A 22,274-nucleotide genomic window follows, 5' to 3' on the forward strand; every position below is an offset into this window, starting at 1 on the left:
TAACAATAAAGCAATTCAGAAACAGTTCTCAGCTTGTTTTGGATGTGTAGCCTAAAGAATATGACATGCAGATACCCTAGACCCTTAACAGAATTTACATGAATAAATATTTTATTGTAATGTAAAATAATGCAAATTCTATTAATCAAAATGAATCAGAATTACAGTATAAAGGGAAACAATCGACAAGTATGATTTTGGTCATAATCGTGGAGCCCTAATGGTTTTGCACAAACTTGACTTGTGATACTTGTGCCAGCTCAAGTGCATACTGTCATTAAAGCAAAAGAGGGACATACCAAATACTAAGATGCTATGCAATTAAAAGGTTTGTATGAAATTAGAAAAGAATGCAAAATACAAGCAATCTAGTGGCCTTAGTCTTTTGGACCCCTTCATCAAGTGCAGAGTAATATCAGCTGATTACTAGATGTTTGGATCTTAAAAACCCTTATATAATTTAGATATTTATTAGTATTTGAACACACACAAACCAAAAACTTGTGATCCGATTGAGTAAGGTAATGTAAAAACATACAGTGCATATTGAAGCAGCACTGCCTCCCTCTGAATATTATTATATTATAATATATTACACTCACTGTAAGAGATCTGTCATAGTTAATAGACCATTTCAACAAGAATTAGGAGGACACACAATATATCAATTAAATATATACTTTATTTCTTCATATTTTATTATTGCATTACATTATAAAAGACAATGCAATATTGCTTTAGATTTCAGCTATATAAATAAACTCCATGCAATAAAATGAGCCTAGTATTGACATTTGTTAAGGGTAATTGCATTGCATTGATATCCTTCCTGACTGTAAGAGACATGAGGTAACTTTGGGACTTTTTCCAAGGGTGAGATATAATTAAAAACTGTCCCTCAGCTTGCAGATGAAAGATTCAAAGGAAATGATTTCGATGAAGCATTGGGAGGTGTGGTCAAGTGGAGTTTTATGACATTGATCTCATGCAGAGGTGAAAAGGCACTGGCTGAAACAAGAGGTGTTGAACCTCATTTTACTCGTGCATCTCATCCTATAATATCAGCCCTTGCAATACTATGCTATAGTATCACATGAATTACTATTAAATTACTTGCCCATACTGCATCACTGTAAAAATTGACATCTAACAGCATGTGTCTAATAGATACAAAAAACATTTCCAAGCCAGCAAGACAGATGGGGAATTGATTTTCTGAAACTCTCAGTGTGGATCTCATATTCTTCAGAAATATTACGCAAATACTTGTTAACACATGATCAAATCAGGCACTGTATCATGTCATGTGAAACAAGTCTGACAGACAAGAGTTTTATGAGAAACCAGGAATGATTTTTCATCAGCCTGGTACCCTTTGAATAATACACCACATATCATATAATGCATTACAAGAAGTACTCAAAAGTAATGGTACTTGCTGATAACTTCCTGAGCATGAAATGGTCCTGAAACTCCAGTAATTAATTCCTCAAAATCTTCCATCTCCTATGCATTTTTACACAGAAGCATAAAGAAGAAACACAGTATGGGGTGTCCAGACACATTAAACAGTGAACAGCTCTCAAAGTGTGTCGGTGCTGGGGACATAACTCTGGAACACTGGAACAGATTGTGACAGTAATGACTGTAGGATGTTTATGCAGCTGAGTATAACATTCTTTGAAAAGAATACAAATTAAAAAGAAAATGCAAGGATAAACCTGATACCCAAGAAAATGCCTTGTAAATGCAAGTATGGATCTCACAAATCAGACCAAACCATTCCTAGGGCTAGTATAGTATACGTTCTGAATATTACAAAGACTTTAATGGGTTTTTTATTTATGATAATCTAGTTTCCTATGAGTGTATCATTAGAATAATTTTGCAATCCTAACTTGTCTCGGGACTCGTGAGTATGCAAACATTATGACAGATGTTTTCTTTTCTTTAATTTTTTTTATTGTTTTTTTTCTCTCCTCTTTTCTCCCCAATTTGGAATGCCCAATTCCCAATGCGCTCTAAGTCCTCATGGTGGCATAGTGGCTCGCCTCAATCCAGGTGGCGGAGGACGAATCTCAGTTGCCTCCGCGTCTGAGACCGCCAATCCGCGCATCTTATCACATGGCTTGCTCAGCGCGTTACCGCGGAGACATAGCTTGTGTGGAGGCTCACGCTATTCTCCGCGACATCCACACACAACTCACCATGCGCCCCACCGAGAGTGAGAACCACACATTATAGCGACCATGAGGAGGTTACCCCATGTGACTCTACCCTTCCTAGAAACCGGGCCAATTTGGTTGCTTAGGAGACCTGACTGGAGTCACTCAGCACGCCCTGGATTCAAACTCGCGACTCCAGGGGTGGTAGGCAGTGTCAATACTCGCTGAGCTACCCAGGCCCCCATTAAGACAGATGTTTACATATTGTCTCTGATTTGTAGCAAAAACGGCATTTGCATTGGTAAGTTTCAATGAATCAGTTCAAAATTATGCAGCAATTTGTTTGTGTCATCAATCAAAAAGGTTTACATAAGTCTCTGCGTGGAAAGTTTCATATATTAAGATGTTTTGGTAAAATGTAGGTAAATATTGCTGTTGTATTGTTATATTGTGCCTTTAAATGAAAATAATTAAATATCATTGAGCTCATTTAGTGAAAAACCGTGTGCAATTTGGTTGAAATGATGGTTGTTCTGACAAAAAAAAAAAAAAAAAATCACCTTTTAAGCCATTTCAGTGCAAAAACATAAATGTAAGATATATACTGACTATCATCCAAAGGCTTAAATACATACAGTATATATACAGCACATATATATATATATATATATATATATATATATATATATATATATATATATATATATATATTTAGCTATAATGATATAAAGTTTTTCAGCCCTAAACTTTACATAAAAGACATGCTCTTGTGTTTAGGGTAATTAAGCAATATGCACCATAGTTCATCTGTGCAAAATTGTCCCTTTTTTGCTTTTCGTTGTGTTTTAGAAACTCTAAATTAAATACATTTTAAAGATAAATTCACATCGAAGCAGTAAATATAATAATTTAGATAAATTAGTCTATATACATTTATAAAGACATCCTTTGTAGGATAATTTTTAAGACTGTTAGCAGTGCATAATTATCAGTGCAAAACAATTATACAATTTGGGAAATAACAGGTAGAAAATTAAGTTATAATAATTAGGCTACATATTCACAATGCCCTTTGGGAGGTTGCAGAACAAGGAAAGGAGATCTAAATGCATAGTTACAGTAAATTATTTCAGGGAACAATTTTGAATTTCTCTTCCCTGCTGCATGTGTTCAATACAAACACAATGCCCACAATGAGTCGGTGATAGAGTGATAATGTGCATGAGAATATGGTTTAGCTCAGTCTGTGCTGTTTGTAGACCAGTCATATGGCAGATAGCTCACTTTGGTATTTCCTTGCGACATTAGGGCTTGTAGACTCCTCTTCTTTCGTGACGCTCCCATGTGATCAAACACCCAATTCAGCAGCTGCAAAAAAATAAAAAATAAACATTGCTAACTGATCATGTGCAACATTAAAACAAATTCTGACATCATTTACTCACCCACATGTAATTCTTAACCCCTATGACTTTCTCTATTGCATTAAGCACACAAAAAATATCTAAAAGACTGGACAACTTTGATCATCTTTTGATGGTGCTTTTGTATCTATTTTTGGGCCTTCACAACCTCTGCTCCCCATCCACTGTCATTGCATGAAAAAAAGAGAAGCTTGGACATTCTGCCAAATATCTCCTTTTGTGTTCCATGGAAGAAAGAATGTCACACAGGTTTGGAACAGCAGGGTGAGTAAATAACAGAATTCAAGAGCATTTAAACATTGTTAACATAACACAAGAATATCTTCCATGTGCATACATGGAAATTGATATGACTAAATATTTTAGTAATACCTTTTCATCAGTGCCTCCAAAGTCTGCCTTGTACCATTTGAATATCTGGCTGAGTTTCACCTCTCTTCTCCCACTGTCAATCATGCAGCCGTCATCATTCTCCAAGAATGCTTCCGCAGCAGCACACAGCTGACTATCAATGTCCTGATGTGACACATGCATGATGATGTTAGTGTAAAAACATAATTTGCTTCCCATTCTTAGAAAAATGTGTTTGTAGATAGAATTCTAAATGAGAATAATTTTGGCAGTAACCTGTGGTGTGTAAGTCTTGATTGGAGGGCAGCCCTTTGCACCACAGTTCAACGCAAAATGAATGAGAGGCTCAACATCAGGAAGCGCCACCTAATGGATGAGCACACACATAACTGATGTATTTACTAATGGCCTTTACAACTATCCTTTTTCCTGTCTGGAGCAATTTTAAGTTGAAAATAGGTAAAGAACAGAACATCATGTGATATTAAACATGCTAAAAATATAGTAAAGTTGTACCTTTTTTTTTATTTTTATTTTTTATTACAACATTTCTTCCTCCCTGAAGTAAAAACTAAAAAATTATGCACTTGTTTTTTACCTGTAAATTTCACAATTACATCAGTCATTTGCATATGCAAATAAGCACATTTATGTTAACTTCACTTCAGTAAAAACCTACACTTCTATAAGTTGAAACATAAAGAAATTATGAGAATGTGTCATGTATTGAGGGGCAGATTGCTGACGTCTGGTGAAAAGAACATGTCATAACAATAATTGCCAGTAGATGGCTGCAGAGACTGTGTGGTCTGATTACCTGTTATTAACTTCACACTAATCACAAGTTATGCATTTGGATATATATTAAGACAGCATTTTAAACAATTATTTGTCAAAGTTTAGCATTTTTCCTCATTGTTTTGAAATGTGTTTTTTGCAATAATGTGACATTACTGTATGTTTACTGTCAAACCTGACCATGGTGATACAAAGAGAAGACCCAGAGTAAGCATTTTGTTATCAGTTATTTATTTTACATTAAATAACTAAATTAATGTAAATTAGTTTACTTAAGTTTCTTTGTTTCCATAACAGAAAGATGCAGTGTTTTGTCTGGAAGGTGTGGGAGCTTATACAATGGGGTCAGACTCAGCAGAGTCCGAAATTAACTTTTTAGCCCATCAGCCAAGGTGGCTGGTAGATGAAAAAATGTACCAGCCAATCAGATTTTTCACTATCCAATTTTTTAATTTTTTAATTTTTTATTGCATTTTACAAGTGGATTTTACAGACATGAGAGACAAATAAACAATAGTGTAAGCATGTTTAAAAATTAACTTGAAAAAAAACCCGAATTGTATTGTTTTTATTATTTGAGAAATATTTAATAGACAGTCTTATTTTTCAGATTATTCACTTACTACAACGGAAAATCAATTTGTATTTTAAACTACATCACTACTGTCATATGAACGAGTGAGTCTCATTAGCCTTAAGTACACATAACACAGTAAAAGTTCTTGGTTTACTTAGAGTGAGTAAATTTAAATTTAGTTAGCTCCAACTGATTCATATGTCTTTTTGATTCACTAAAAATAATCTGTTCAAAAGAATAATTTGTCATAGCGCTTTATGTCTCATCTCGAGCTGTAGATACAATAGCAATGAGGGTTGCTGCGGTGCTTAATAGTAATACAGGAAACACTAAAAGTATTTTAGTCTGGTTTTCTGCCCGCATTGCCGAAAGAATGAACACTATAGAACCGTTAATGAAACAGAATGTCATGAAAATCAGTCGGTTTGATTCATAATTTGATTCAGAGAACTTGTAATGTGTGGTGGTAGCGGGTAATTAAAACATACTCGCACATCCACTGGAAATCCAAGAATGGTTCCTCCCTTCATCCTGATGGCATGAATGCTCCTACTGCTTTCATCTTGCATCTTGAAATCTACTTAGCCCCGCTCACGATGCCAGAGAGCTGCCGTTGTTGTATCGAATTGTGTTCCCCATCGGAATCTGTTTCCCCCTATCCCTGATAGGGTATGGTGTTATGGTTATGGTTATGGTTAGAGTAGGTAGGGTAGTGTAGAGTTAGGGTAGGTATGGGTACGGTAGGGAAGGGTTAGGCTTTGGTTTGTGCATGGGGGAACGCATTCTGACAGCGGAGAATGTTACCGTCAGATACTGTTCCCCCCATACAGATCTGCTGCGGGGAAACAGATCACAATGGAGAAACAGAGTTCGACACAACACCGTGTATTGTCTATTAGCTTTCAGTACACAAGCAAAGCTATCATCTTAAATATGCATGATTACAGTTGTAAATATGCCAACTTAATTTTCAAATGCCCAAATTATACAAACAGTGTTGATCTTTTAAACTTTTGCTTAAATATAATGATGTGATGAAAGCACTGAATCCACCTTCGTTCATCACGTGCCAGTGGACACACAGCATTGACACTATCGATGAGCAGCGGGACTACTAGCTAATAAGAGCCGTTCTATGTAAACACCTGTGACCTTACAGACTTTAGGCCTGTAGAGCCCCTTGAGGACGAAACTGGAATGTGTAAAATTATTTTACAATCTGATACAGATAGAAAGGTAAAAAGCGCCTGCCAGAGTGGCGTGTGACACTGCGAATTTCACTGGCCGAATAGAAAATTTACCTGCATTTGGCGCTTGGCGGGTCTTAATTTCGGACCTGGAGACTCAGACTTTTTTTTTGTTCTTTGATCTGTTTGACTGCGAACAGCAAAGGTGTTGTTTTTTTGTTTTTTTTAACGACCACTTAAAACTCATCAAATCAAGTCCAATTTTATTTATTTTGTATTAATTTTTTTTATGTTCAGATTGCAAGTCTACGAAAAGTAACAAAGTCTTGTAAAACTCAGATTAAGGAAACCATTTTTATTAAAAAACACATCTGAAATCAGTCAAATATGACCAAAAAGCCCAGGGCTGCGTTTCCGAACGTTCTTAACGGTTAAGAGCGTTTTCTGAGTGATTTTACGAACGTTCGTTATTTTTTACGTGCGTTTCCCAAAACTGCACTTAACGTGAACGTATGAGGACACGCTTTAAGTGTTACTTAAGAAAGTCGCTGTACATGTGACAGTGCTGAAATGTGACTGTATAGTGCTATTCGTCATTGTAACTTCATTATATTTGTGAGTAACTTTACAATAATTTGTAATTTACCTCGCTAAAATTTTTTTACAATTATTTTCTTAAATATTCAACCTAATTAACCACATACATATTTTACAATATTTTTATTTACAATAAATTTGTGTGGAACGATCTTTTTCTTTTACACAATCTGCTTCCATAATCAGGTGTGCATGTGTAATATTTCGTTTTCATAAATTACTCTTGATATAAAAGCTTCCAGGATTAGTGAAGACAGTGGAGGCCTGTTTATGATCCTGCTAATTACAAGCATTCGTTAAATATTACGAGGTACAACATGTTATCATGCAGCGCAAAATAATGAGACGTTTGGAAGATGCAATTAAGGGACATTCATTAATAAAGCGGAGGTCTGCTCTTTACTCCCAAAAGTGATAACGGTGACTAACACTAATTAATCTATTTATCCATTTAGACTATTTATTTTATGCAATTCATTATTATTATTATTATTATTAGACTTGTCTGTTAAAATACAAATAAATAAAACACATATATCATATATCCTGATATTAAAGTCTCAGCATAAAGTGTAGCTATTGGTATATAAATTGTTTGATGTGTAATTTGCGATTATCCTGCAGGTGTCTGCATAAGTCTATGTGCTTACGATGCTCTTAGCGCTGTATGATTACTCTAGAGCACTTGTAAATCTTAAGTTATGATGCTTTTGGGAAACGGTCTGCAAAACTAAGATGAATCGTAAATTGGATTATACGATCGATTAAGGCATATGATGCTTTTGGGAAATGAGGCCCAGAAAGGTTAAGAAATGTACTAAACAAAAACAATACTACTTTTTAGTAACATACTTCTTTTTTATCAAAGTACCATTTAATACAATAAAAAGTTCTCAATGTGTATCTTTAACAACACATTGTCATATGAAATGAAAGTAATAGTTTAGTGGATATGTCAAGAACTACCTCTACCAATTCAGTCAGTGAGTGAGATACTCAAAGCTGTAACTTATGAGTTTGTTTTTTCTTCGTTCAACAAATGCAGGTGTTCAAGAACAATTAACAGAACTGAAGTCATGAAAATCATTCAGTTTTAGTATATTGGAACAGGTTCTTTGTTACCAACCATGAATATAACAACATAAGCCATAAGAATATAAATAAGCATCTATGGTAGAATGAGAATACTGTATATTAAGTGAGAACAAATCACACAGTCTCTGCCTGGAATACCTGCAGTCGAGGGTCGTTCTTTGAAAAGGGCTTCAGGAGTTGTGCCACGCCCTTTCGATTTCCTCTGAGCACTCCATTTTCAATATCCTGCAGTGTGAATACTTCACCACCAATGAGGTAGCTCACATAGTTAAAGAACTGTAAGATCAGAAGCATCAAAAGTATTTGATTTATTTCACTTTCTATTTTTGATCAAAACACCAAAATCAAGTCACAAGAACTTTTTCATCAGTGATCAAGAGCTGGGCGTCTTCTCTTACCCGGTACCTTTGCCATAGGTTTTTGGGAAAGCCCAGGTGCAGGTTGCCGTGGATCACGAGGGAGTTGTAGATGTTGATAAAGAAGGCCAGTTTCTCTTCACGACTCAGGGACAAAAGCTCCACGCGCTGAAGTTTGACGGCTAGCTCACAGTACCGCTCGAAGTACAGGCTCTGAGACATGGCCTTGTAATCAACTGTCTGGTCGAAGGTAAAGACCCAGATGGTCAGGACACGTACCTTTCTTATTTAAAACATAATGTGGTGAAACGCTCCTTGTGTCCTTCACCCACCACAAACATCAATCATTTGATTGCATGTAGCATACTTAATCATGGAAAATTAATTCAACATGGTCTTGCATCTATTTGATATGCAGTAGGTGTGTGAGGAGATGGTGAAATGGTGCATTACCTTGCCATCTTTAGAGAGATGATCAGAGTAGAGTTTCAGGATCTGATTCCTCAGCGCTTCAGAGAGATCACAAGCTGTGTAAGGCAAGTGTCACAAATAATGAGTATAACAAGAACGATTGAAACAACTGAACACAAAGAACCATAGTTGCAGATGGTTCATTGTTAGTCCATTATGTAAGCGAACCAGGTTTACATTTCCTGAAGGAAATTCCAGTGCAACAAAAGAATAGTGTTAAATTTAGTTTAGATTTTAGGATTTGTTATGCGGAAATTGAATGCGGCATCAGAGCCGCTTTGCCATTGACATCTATAGAGCGCAACAGTGCCTGCCCACTTTCTAAGCCATCTGAGATCCAGAAGTATTCTTCCCATTAATTTTTTCCATGAATGAATTGAAGACTGCGTTCCAAATGGGATAAATGAGCCTCTGAAGTGCACTTCTAAGGGAGAACAATCATGATAGTCATGCTGTAAGATCACTTCAAACATAATTTCCATTAAAAATGACTTAAAAGGAGAATTCCAAATAACTTATTTTTGAGCTCCACACCTTTCAGCCCTCCAAAGCTCTCATAGTGGAAAGTTAAGTTCTCAAAGGGAATATGGCATAGGGATGGTCTCTTCTGAATGGATCGCACTCTAAGAACTTACCGTCTTGCATGAGGGCATGAACTACAGTCCCATAAAGCATTGCAAATGATGTAATCAAATTAAAAATGGTGGAAAACTATACATCTATTAATGGATTAATAATACCTATAGAATAAATATATTTTTATTTAATTGCAAATTATCAAGATATTTGTAAAGATACAAGCAGTTTAATGGTGTCATGGATTGTGTCATTCACAGTGCACCATGCATGTGGGTACTTGTTTGGCACACTTTGTTTGCAGTGATTCTCTGATTGGTGGTTAGTTACCCTTTAGGATAATGAATAACGTAGTTCTTTACCAGAAATTCTGCTTTTAAATGTAACTTTTTCTAAATGAAGACAAAATAATGTGGACTAGCTGTTTCAACAGAAGAATATAGCATCGATTAACAACACTGGAGCTCATGGTAGGTCTGTCTTTAATGGTTTGTAAGTTACCACTGAAAATCTATTCCCCTATGGAAAAATTAAGGGGATTTTTACTTCTGAAGGCTGACTGTTGTGCTCTATTGTTTTCAGTCGGCTGTGCACAAGAATCAACACATAATGTGACAGTCTTCATGGTGTTAGGGCATCTATAAATAGTTAAAAAGATGCAAGGAAGACAAGATCCATCACAGTTCTGTATGCAAATATTATGGCCCTTTACTGATGTTGTTCCAAATCTGAATGATCACAGTGCAGTGTGCAGTGATCACAAAAGGAGATGTTAGGCAGAATGTTAGCTTCAGTCACCATTTACTTTCATTGTATGGAAAAAAGATGCAATGGAAGTGAGTGGGGACTGAGGCTAACATTCTGCCTAACATCTCCTTTTGTGTTCCACAGAAAGAAAGTCAAATGAGGTTGGAACAACATGAGCGTGAGTAAATGATGACAGAATTTTTATTTTTAGGTTAACTGTCCTTTAAGTGGTTTGAGCCGAATCAATTGCATAAATTTAGTAATAAGCTTAGAGGTTTAGAACAATCCCTAACCAGAAAGAATACAATGCTGCCTTGCAAACAACAAGCTGTCAATGAAAATGTTTACAATGTCAATTAGATGTTCAAAACATTTCCAGTTACAAGACATAGCTGTATTAATAATTATCCAAATTTACAGTAGATATGATTAAAGAATCAGAAAGCTTCACTCATTAGAGACAGAATGCAGTCGCATGCAGATCACAAACACATGAAGGTCTAGAGGAGCTTAGCTTATATAAGTACAGCAAGGCAACAAAGATAGGGGTTCAAAAGCATTTCAGGGGGAAAATATCTATGGCAGCCCACAGAGCAAATAAGATGCAACCAGATTACACTGTAGACTAGATTACAGACTATAGACCATTTCAAGAATGTAAACAAAAACAAATTAGAACAGTCCAAACGTATCCTTTCAAAGTCTCTTTTTCAAGGTAAGTCATCCACTCGGCGGCCGTTTTTGGAACACTCTTGGACAATTTGGGCAGATATTTTTTATGTAAACAAGTGTCATTACAGTGCTCCTATCTACTTGAATGGGGAAAGACTGAAATTTCCAAAACGGTTGGTCAAGATTACGCTAAAAGAACATTTAAAATAAACAGTAAAATTGTATTGCTCCGAGGCGCATGTGGCGCCAATCTGTTTGAGCGGTCCGGCCGCAACGCCTGCTCCAATCCCCGGCATCGCATCTAACTCGCACCGGGGGTGCGGGTCCAGCGACGCATCTAACTCACACCGGACCCTAACTGCTCCGTTTCTGGACCCGTGAAGACACCAGCTATGAAGGTAAAATAGTGCCTAAATGAACTGCATGCACAGAGTAAGATTTGTAAAAGCGTAAATGAAGTTACAAGCGTGATAGAAAAATTTGCATGCACAGAGTAAGATTTGTGAAAGTGTAAATCAAATTGCAAGCATAAGAAAAAAATATTAGCAATACTTTAATGCAGTGGTTCTTAAAATTTGTTTTGATGAACACCCCCCTACTTCATTCCATTCCCTTACTTACTTGATGATAGATTTGATTACAATGACTGATAAACGCCCCCAATTTGTAACCTAACGCCACCCTCTACAAATTTGCTCTCAGCGCCCCCTGGCATCCTTTGAATGCCCCCTGGGGGTCAGTACTGCTCTCATTGAGAGCTCCTGCTTTAATGTTTTGCATAAGTGTAATTCAGGTGTTGTGAATCTGTAATTGTGTATTAACACAAAGTAAATTTCGTGTGTATTCTTCTGACTTCCTTTTTTTCACACTTAATTTTTGCAAACCTGCAATCAGCGATATGCAAGCAAAGAAAGGGTGTAATGAACAGCAAAACGGATTGACCGCATAGAATCAGTGTAAATGTCTTTTGTTTGTGGCATAAATATTTTACTGAAATAATGTGATATACACTGTTCCGTCTTCCCTTTGTTGCGCTCACACTTTTGGCAAGAATTTCTCACTGAAAAGAGTTTTGCAAACATGCGGGGGGAGGCGGGTCTACCTGCTTCTAGTAACCAATCAAATTAGGTTTTCCTTGACCAGTTTATTCTGACCTGATTGGTTTAATAATATGACAGACCACTTCTTCTTCATATGGCTATGTGTTGTTCCTCTGGGTATCTCCCCTCTCTTAAATATCAAACTGAAATATTAATACATACACGATTTAATTATACAGTTGAAGTCAGAAGTTTACTTACACCTTAGCCAAATACATTTAAACTCAGTTTTTCACAATTCCTGACATTTAATCATAGAAAACATTCCCTGTCTTAGGTCAGTTAGGATCATTACTTTATTTTAAGAATGTGAAATGTCAGAATAATAGTAGAGATAATTATTATTTATTTATTTCATCACATTCCCAGTGGGTCAGAAGTTTACATACACTTTGTTAGTATTTGGTAGCATTGCCTTTAAATTGTTTAACTTGGGTCAAACATTTTGGGTAGACCTTCTACAAGCTTCTCACAATAAGCTGCTGGAATTTTGGCCCATTCCTCCAGACAGAACTGGTGTTACTGAGTCAGGTTTGTAGGCCTCCTTGCTCGCACATGCTTTTTCAGTTCTGCCCACAAATTTTCTATTGGATTGAGGTCAGGGCTTTGTGATGGCCACTCCAATACCTTGACTTTGTTGTCCTTAAGCCATTTTGCCACAATTTTGGAGGTATGCTTGGGGTCATTGTCCATTTGGAAGACCCATTTGCGACCAAGCTTTAACTTCCTGGCTGATGTCTTGAGATTTTGCTTCAACATATCCACATAATTTTTCTTCCTCATTACGCCATCTATTTTGTGAAGTGCACCAGACCCACAACATGATGCTGCCACCCCCATGCTTCACGTTGGGTTGGTGTTCTTTGGCTTGCAAGCCTCACCCTTTTTCCTCCAAACATAATGATGGTCATTATGGCCAAACAGTTCAATTTTTGTTTCATTACACCAGAGGACATTTCTCCAAAAAGTAAGATCTTTGTCCCCATGTGCACTTGCAAACTGTAGTCTGGCTTTTTTATGGCAGTTTTGGTGCAGTGGCTTCTTCCTTGCTGAACAGCCTTTCAGGTTATGTCGATATAGGACTCGTTTTACTGTGGATATAGATACTTGTCTACCTGTTTCCTCCAGCATCTTAAAAAGGTCCTTTGCTGTTGTTCTGGGATTGATTTGCAGAATGCATCTCCTGACAGAATGGTGACAGAATGCATCTCCTTCCTGAGCGGTATGATGGCTGCATGGTGTTTATACTTGCATACTATTGTTTGTACAGATGAACATGGTACTTTCAGGCATTTGAAAATTGCTCCCAAGGGTCTGGGGTCTTGGCTGATTTCTTTTGATTTTCCCATGATGTCAAGCAAAGAGACACTGAGTTTGAAGGTAGGCCTTAAAATACATCCACAGGTGCACCTCCAGCTTCAGTACACCTCCTATCAGAAGCTAACTGGCTAATTGTCTAAAGGCTTGACATCATTTTCTGGAATTTCCCAAGCTGCTTAAAGGCATAGTTACCTTAGTGTATGTAAACTTCTGACCCACTGGAATTGTGATATAGTCAATTAAAAGTGAAACAATCTGTCTGTAAACAATTGTTGGAAAAATTACTCATTTCATGCACAAAGTAGATGTCCTAAATGGCTTGCCAAAACTATTTTTTGCTAATATTAAATATGTGGAGTGGTTATAAAATGAGTTTAATGACTTCAACCAAAGTGTATGTAAACTTCTACTTCAACTGTATTTACTATTAATTATCACTGGCAAGGCATTTTGGTGAATAGATAGAATTAGCTGGTATCACAGAACACATGCTAGAAAACAAATTAATAAAGTAAGCCATATAAAACAAAACTCTGTGAACTGATAGACAGATAGTTTACTTTTATCCTTTTGTTTTTTAGAATAAGTTCAATGATACCAGCAAGTTCCATCCATCCACACATCCATCCATCCATCCACCCATTTTTCATGCCAATGATAATTGGAAGTAATTAATATATTATTAAAATAATGAACAGCAACAAGAAGAAACATATGAACACCAGACTGAGATTTATATCAATAAATGGTGTCAACTCAACTTTACACACACAATAAAATTATGTGTATGTATTAATATTTAAGTTTAATATTTAAGAGAGTAGAGATACCACGAGGAATGGCACTGAGCCAAATGAAGAAGATGCTGTACGTCACGTTATTAAACCAATCAGGTCAGAATAAAATGGTCAGCGAAAACCTCATTTGATTGGGTAGTGGAAGCAGGTAGACCTGCCTCCCCCCTCACACTTGCAAAACTCTTTTCAGTGAGAAATTTGTGCCAAAAGTGTGAGCGCAACAAAGGGAAGACGGAACAGGGTATATTGGATTATTTCTGGAAAATACAAGTCATTTACACGTTTGCAGTAGTTTATTTTACACATACAGACTGATTCTACGCAGTCAATCCATTTTGCTGTTCATTACACCCTTTCTTTTCTTGCATATCACTGATTGCAGGTCTGCAATGTTTTTTGGCCGCGTTTAGGCACAAAAACAGTGCCAAAAGTGTAAGCATGAAAAAAAGTCAGAAGAATACACACCAAATTTACTTTGTGTTAATACGCAATTACAGATTCACAACACATGAATTACAATTATGCAAAGCATTAAAGTATTGCTAATATTTTTTTCTTATGCTTGCAACTTGATTTATACCTTTACAAAATGTTCTGTGCACATGCAGTTTATTTTTACGCTTGCAATTTGATTTACACTTTCACAAATCTTACTCTGTGCATGTAAATCATTTAGGCACTATTTTACCTTCATAGCCAGCAGGTAGAGACCGATCTTCCGAGGAGAGGCTTGCTCTGTGTTTAAAGGCAGCAGTAATGAGGCTGTATTTTTTCCATTTACTGTTGGCTGCCATTGGGCGTTCCAATTTCTTCCATTAATTTTAATAGAAGTGGCCCATCTCTGCTAAATGGTCTCTGTTTTGACAAGCAGAAATGTTCATGGAACAGTGACATCACCAACGAACAGTCCTTGAAATGGTCTATAAGGCCCCATCTGATTATAAATTATAGATTATGAGTCTGTACTTCCTAGCCAAGCTAGAATGGTGGCTAAGGGAATACTGGTTCAACATACCCTTTATGGGGCTGCATGCTGCCGTTTCTCCAGAGTTGAGTGCTGCATTTGGAACATGCTCCAGTAACCTGAATATGGTGCTACCCTCATTACACTGTCTTTGGCCCGTCACAGGGTTCAAATGCTTCCTGACCGTTAAACTCTGGGCAATTTCACCAGCTTCCTTCCTGTCTACATAGTGCAAGTGTCAGAAGGGAGTCAGAATATTCTGGGATAGCAAACACCACCACTCAATACACCATCCTTTAACTGTTCAACTTCACACACAGTGAGGTTACAGTGAGACACTTACAATGGAAGTGAATGGGGCCAATCTGTAAACGTTAAAATACTCACCGTTTCAAACGAATAGTCACAAAATGTAAACAATATGTGTGTTAACATGATTTTAGTGTGATAAAATCACTTACAAAACTTTTCTGTGTAAACTTATATCCAATTTTATAACTTTGTTGCAATGACGATGTTATGTCAACAAACCCTAAAATGTCTGTAAAAATGATGATTTAAACAACTTTACAACTCAAATAATACATGAGTTTTAACAGAAGAAACAGAAAAACTGTGCTTTTATAAAATTATACACTTCACATTTCTCTCTTTAAACCCTCCAAAAAATTGGCCCCATTCACTTCCAGTGTAAGAACCTCACTGTAACCTCCTTTTTTGCTTTTTTTGAAAAAAAAAAAAGGATGGACGATTCAAAATTATTCTTTGTGGTAACCAACATTATGTCACAAATGCGGTCGGCTGACCTTATCTTTTATTGAAATATTCCTTTAATGCCAAGCAAAAATGCTATTTCTAGCCCTTACATGCACCTGTTAACAGGCATCTTTATTTTATAATTAATTAAGAAGATCCACATTATATCCACGTCTAGATTTTTTTCCCCTCTAATGAGACCTTTGATATTAGGGCAAAGATGTACTGTAAAAATCCTACTCTTAACAAAAACAATTATATTATTTTCTTGTAAAAATATCCTTCAAATAAATTTACTTCAGAAGCTACACTGAATAAGATATTTAGACTTTTTCAGAGAATGTATTCTTAATTTCAGCATTTACAGAAATACTCAAACCAGCCCATCTGGCACCAACAATCATACCACGGTCCAAATCAATGAGATCACATTTTTTCCCCATTCTGATGGTTGATGTGAACATTAACTGAACCTCCTGACCCGTATCTGCATGATTTTATACACCGCACTGCTGCCACATGATTGGCTGATTAGATAATTGCATGGATGATTGTTGGTGCCAGATGGGCTGGTTTGAGTATTTCTGTAACTGCTGATCTCCTGGGATTTTCACACACAACAGTCTCTAGAATTTACTTCGAATGGTGCCAAAAACAAAAAACATCCAGTGAGTGGCAGTTCTGTGGATGGAAATGCCTTGTTGATGAGAGAGGTCAACAGAGAATGGCCAGACTGGTTTGAACTGACAAAGTCTACAGTAACTCAGATAACCGCTCTGTACAATTGTGGTGAGATTAATATCATCTCACAATGCTATTCTGAGATGCGGGTTGGTGCTGTTTTGGTGGCACGAGGGGACCTACACAATATTAGGCAGGTGGTTTTAATGTTGTGGCTGATTGTTGTGTATATACTGTATACTGTATATATATATATATATGTTAAATGGAGCTGAGAGTAGTGCACTCCTATTGGTAACTGGTAACTTGAAAGTCTATGAAAGCAAAGAACGGACTTGTGCTCTCGTGAAGTCTGGTCTTGCCAAGCCACCTCAGAAGAATGAACTTAGAAGGACAGGAGGATGTAGAACACATCTATTGCGAGCTTTGAGATGTGCTGTGATCTTCCTGTTGCGCAATTAACCGTCACAGCACATTTGAAGGCAGTGAGAAAACTACTGGCATTATCACATCAGTGACAGCATTATTATCATCACACCAGTGAGGATTTGCAGGACTAGTAACACTTTAAAAGAATAAAGTCTGTAAACACTCATTTCCTTCATGTGTTTATAACTATATTAAAATCATGCCCAACAAAACAACAAAGGTTAACGGAGTATACCGACTCTCACGAGCCGTCAGACTTTCGCAAGCTAACAGCAGCACACTCTTGTGGTAAAACCCTGATATATCAGTGGGTAAATGTCCTTTGTCTGCCACTGTAGTACCAGGTTTTTGCCCACAAGTCACCATCCAATGCATCCTTGATATTCTGCCTTTTCAAGAACACATCCGGGTAATTTTATTCATTCTCGGTACTTGTGTTCTTGAGGATTGGAATTGAACTTCAGCAGTGGATGATGACGTCGAACGAGTCCACGAGAATGTAAGAACAAAAAAGAATGCGCATTGAGAAACAGCAAAGTCTAAACAAGCCAGGTGTGTACATTTATATAAATTACAGCATTCAAACTCTGTGAAAAACTGCTGAGCTTTCTGTGGATTTCTGTGCAGGCCTAGTCATAACAAACCTGTTTGTGGTGCGGTAAAAATAAAGTATTAAATGTGTTTTGGAACATTGTTTTAGCTGCCCTGCTGAAGTTATACACAGAGAGCTGAAGTAACTTACCAACACCCTTCTCTTTGCACAGCCAGTCCACCAGCTCAGTGCCAGTGAAGCTGTTCCTGTACACCCTCAACCCCCTCCTGTGGCTGCCAATCACCCCGCTCCTCTTCAACTCCTCTATCATGTCCGCATAAGCATCCCTCTCACACTTAAACTCTGTAAGAGTAGTACAAAGTATTTGCAGCCAGACTAGCATTGTAGCATACTATATATGTGTAATTAATATTTAATTAATTATTAAAAAACTATCAGCACATATATTTAATTTAATAATTCCAAATCATTTCTCAACCCACTTCTACACAATAAAAGACTCAACTGTGTAGAGATGCACTAAAAGAGGCCCACTGGACAGTAATGCTTTGAGGTACTGGACTGATTCTAAAAAAGGACTATTCAGTCTTCATCTTGCTCTTGGCAACACTATAAACTGATGAGAGTAAAAATAAGGATGCATTTGCATTCATTCTTGGAGAAACAGCTGATGATATTTAAAGAGGGTGGATGGCATGCAGCCAGAAAAAATCCAAGAGAAACCCTTGTCAAGTTCCTTGATAAAAAGATAATAATGACAACACAAACAGCATTCATTCCCTCAACACTCTAGGCAAGCAACAAGTAGAAGGAACAAGGAAAACATGAGAAAATCTTACAGAAAAAAACAAGCACAGTATATGATAGGCTAACCTCCATCAAGCTCACCCTCTGGGTCAGGGCTGTTTTCCTCAGGTACAGGTGGAGCGTCCAGGGGCACCGGGTGCTCTCTTATCAATAAGACGAGGCGTTCCAGATGATCGGGATCCTGAGAACACACATACGAAACATCCTTTACCACTGATCAATCCCATTTCCCAGAGGTAAATATCAAGCCAGAGCTAGTGGATACGTAGTTAATACTATTCAAAGTCAGGTACAGTGTATAAGTGCAGACTGTGGGACTCACCAGGTTCTGGAGGTCCTCGTTGTTTCCAACATAAACATTATTGAAGAATATCTGAGGAACAGTACTGCGGCCTGTAAGCTCCTTCACATGAGTTTGTAGTTCTCTATGCTTGTTTAAATCCACATCACACACAGGCAGACCCAGTTTACTCAGAGTGGTTTTGGCCTGTATGCAGTGTGGACATCCTGGCACCGAGTACACTGTTACACGTCCCTTCATGCTGGTATAGTTATCGAACATCAAAGCACCTGAAAAGTAAAAACGATGCTTAAATACATTTGAAGAACGGTACAAATTAAATCCCTGAACAGAATCAAAGTGGCACTGATATCTGTAAAGATATCTTTCTGACTACCAGTTTAAAACTAATTAGCAATGAACTAACAAAACAAATAATATTCATTTTCCTTTACAAAAATTTACCATGGTGAGCATGATTTCTGCCCAGCAGTTACTGCGGTTATTGTTACTCCTGCAAAACCATAATATGTGAATTTTATATTTGCTTTTATATTATTTAATGTTTTTATTCTATTTAAGTTTATTTAATTATTAATGCATTTGCTAACCATTTCTATTAAGCCCATAATTACAATGCATTTGAAATGTCTCATAATATGCATTATAATATGTAATAACGTCTCATAAATAATTGTAACCACAATTATATTACATTATAATACCTTTTCATATAGTATTATATGTATATATATATATATATATATATATATATATATATATATATATATATATAAAATACTACATGAATTATATATTACCTAATATATATTATATAATATATACACAGATCAACCACAACATTAAAACCACCTGCCTAATATTGTGTAGGTCACCCTCATTCAGAGATGCTATTCTTCTCACCACAGTTATACAGAGTGGTTATCTGAGTTACCGTAGACTTTGTCAGTTCAAACCAGTCTGGCCATTCTCTGTTGAACTCTCTCATCAACAAGGCGTTTCCATCCTCAGAACTGCCGCTCACTGGATGTTTTTAGCACCATTTGGAGTAAACTCTAGAGACTGTTGTGTGTGAAAATCCCAGGAGATCAGCAGTTACAGAAATACTCAAACCAGCCCGTCTGGCACCAACAATCCTCCATGCAATTATCTAATCAGCCAATTGTGTGGTAGCAGTGCGGTGTATAAAATCATCCAGATACGGGTCAGGAGCTTCAGCTAATGTTCACATCAACCATCAGAATGGGGAAAAAATGTGATCTCAGTGATATGGAGCATGGCATGATTGTTGGTGCCAGATGGGCTGGTTTGAACGGACAAAGTCTACAGTAACTCAGATAACCGCTCTGTACAGTTGTGGTGAGAAGAATATCATCTCATAATGCTATTCTGAGATGCGGGTTGGCGCTGTTTTGGCGGCACGAGGGGGACCTACACAATATTAGGCAGGTGGTTTTAATGTTGTGGCTGATCGGTGTATATATATATATATATATATATATATATATATAAAATGTATTAGGTATGCTTTAAGTAAAGTGACAAAACCAATGTCTTATAAATATCCATAAAATATTTGTATGTGGTTATAAGACATTATAAGTCAATCTTGTAAAATGCTTATTATATATTTTCATAAATTTGCAAGCTTTATTAAATATTTTTCATTGGGCCTATGGCCAATGTTCCATGTAAATTACACCATGTTGCATGGGCAAAATGATATGGGAAATTTCTTAATGTCTCAAAATGTACAATGTGAACGTGTGTTCTTTTGAATTCTGTGCATTGTTCCATAAATTCAATTATATAAGGTTGACATGTAATGTATTGTATGTTACAAGTTTATGTTATGGCTGTTCATAAGAAGACATTTCTATTGTAACTTTACTTAAAGCAGGCCAAGACCACTTCTAATGGTATATGATCTTGTCATAAAGCCTTATTACTTTTGACACTATGCCCATTTTCATGACAGCACTTATACAATACCTAATATTTATACATACATGCTACATTACAATTTCTGCGGATAACATTGGATGGTAATAATTGTGGTATTGCATTATAGTCTAAAATACATAACTATGAATAGGTTAAGTATTATAATATAGGCTATTATAACTGTAGTAACAAATATTTGAGGAGGTATGACATATTATAAGGTGCATTATGAAACATTGTGAATGCATAATGATTTACAATTCATTATAAATATGGGCTTCATAAAAATGATATAAAGACTAGTATACAGAATGCCAAGTTAAAAATCATCACAATTTCATTTTTGTAACAGTAACACAAGTGACTACACATTTTGGAGGAGAAATGTGGACGATTTTTGTACTGGACTCTAAAGGACTAGAAATATCACATCTTATGGATAAAGAACTGATGAGGTCAACAATAGTGTTGCAGAAGCCGAATAAAATACAAATATAGCAACCCAGCAGATGTTATGCTTCTGTATATTTTGGACTTACCTTTTCTTTCAAGATGGTTTTAAGTAGATCAGTGTGCTCGGCCACAGACTTTGACTTATGACCGATTACAGGTAAACGGATTTGCTGAGATGGCTGATTTTCACTCGCTATAATTAAAAGATTGAACATTGTTGTATGATGTTTCTGCGCACGACAATGCTATTCATACTGACCCACAGTATGAATCACTCGCAGTCGCATGACTCTCACAGCGGAACAGAGAGAGACTGCGCAGCAGAGCGAGCGTCACTCTCACAGCAATGTGAAGTCAGCAAGCGTAAGGGAAAATAATAGAATATAGATGTACTCTCTATAACTATTGTAGTGTCATTTATTTTATTTCACACATTATTTTTTAACAGTTTAATTGATATAACTTTACACTAAACATACATTATCAGTTAAAAGTTTGGACACAGATACTCATTTTATATTATTACTCTTTTCCATCCTTGAAAGTAATAACAATAAAGTCATCAAAACAATTACATAACAAATGGAAATATGGAAATTATGTTAATAATAATATTTATATATATATATATATATATATATATATATATATATATATATATATATATATATATATATATATATATATGAGTCTTTAAAGTGGCAAGCCTTTGCTTATATTACAGCACTAATGAGGTGCCACCTGAGATGCTTTTTAAGTTCCCATGTATGCTGGGCACTTGTTGGCTGTGTGTCTCTTCTACTGTCCAATTGTCCAATTGCTGTAGCATGGAATTCTGGGCCCACTGACTGTATATTGGTCAGGGCCCCTTCCTTTCATTTAAAATAAATATTTGATGTGGGCCCCTAGAATCATTACCACCTTTCACCATTAGATCAAAAGGTTTTTAAGAAGGAACATTAACTAAGCCATGTGTGTCCAAACCTTTAATTAAATTAATTAAATTAAACAGAAATAACAACTGAAAATGTCTACAGTAAGATTAAAGGCATTTTAATCAACGTTGTGTCATGAGAGTAACTTTATTCAAGCACTCTCTGGCGCAATGTATGGTCTTTTATTTTGAAATATCACACTTCCTGAAGTCGTGCTG

The 22,274-nt window shown here is 36.4% G+C and overlaps 1 protein-coding gene across 3 annotated transcripts; it reads right to left on the reverse strand.

Moving 5' to 3' along the window:
• Positions 1 to 664: 664 nt before the first annotated feature.
• Positions 665 to 21,445, reverse strand: LOC127447042 (uncharacterized). 3 transcript variants are annotated; one of them, XM_051708523.1, is made up of 11 exons: positions 21,208 to 21,445; positions 18,746 to 18,993; positions 18,505 to 18,604; positions 17,806 to 17,958; positions 15,249 to 15,419; positions 9,004 to 9,077; positions 8,593 to 8,790; positions 8,333 to 8,470; positions 4,217 to 4,306; positions 3,962 to 4,105; positions 665 to 3,533 (listed from the first exon to the last, which is right to left on the reverse strand). In XM_051708523.1, exons 2-11 carry the CDS (start codon positions 18,983 to 18,985, stop codon positions 3,405 to 3,407), a joined length of 1,437 nt encoding a protein of 478 aa, XP_051564483.1. In that variant the 5' UTR covers positions 18,986 to 18,993; positions 21,208 to 21,445; the 3' UTR covers positions 665 to 3,404. The 3 variants fall into 3 exon arrangements, with proteins under 3 accessions (XP_051564483.1, XP_051564481.1, XP_051564484.1); XM_051708521.1 differs by having other exon boundaries at positions 18,490 to 18,604; XM_051708524.1 differs by lacking the exon at positions 15,249 to 15,419 and having other exon boundaries at positions 18,490 to 18,604.
• Positions 21,446 to 22,274: the final 829 nt, after the last annotated feature.

Source organism: Myxocyprinus asiaticus, chromosome 10 (genome assembly GCF_019703515.2).
Source record: "Myxocyprinus asiaticus isolate MX2 ecotype Aquarium Trade chromosome 10, UBuf_Myxa_2, whole genome shotgun sequence".
In the NCBI taxonomy this organism is placed as follows: domain Eukaryota; kingdom Metazoa; phylum Chordata; class Actinopteri; order Cypriniformes; family Catostomidae; genus Myxocyprinus; species Myxocyprinus asiaticus.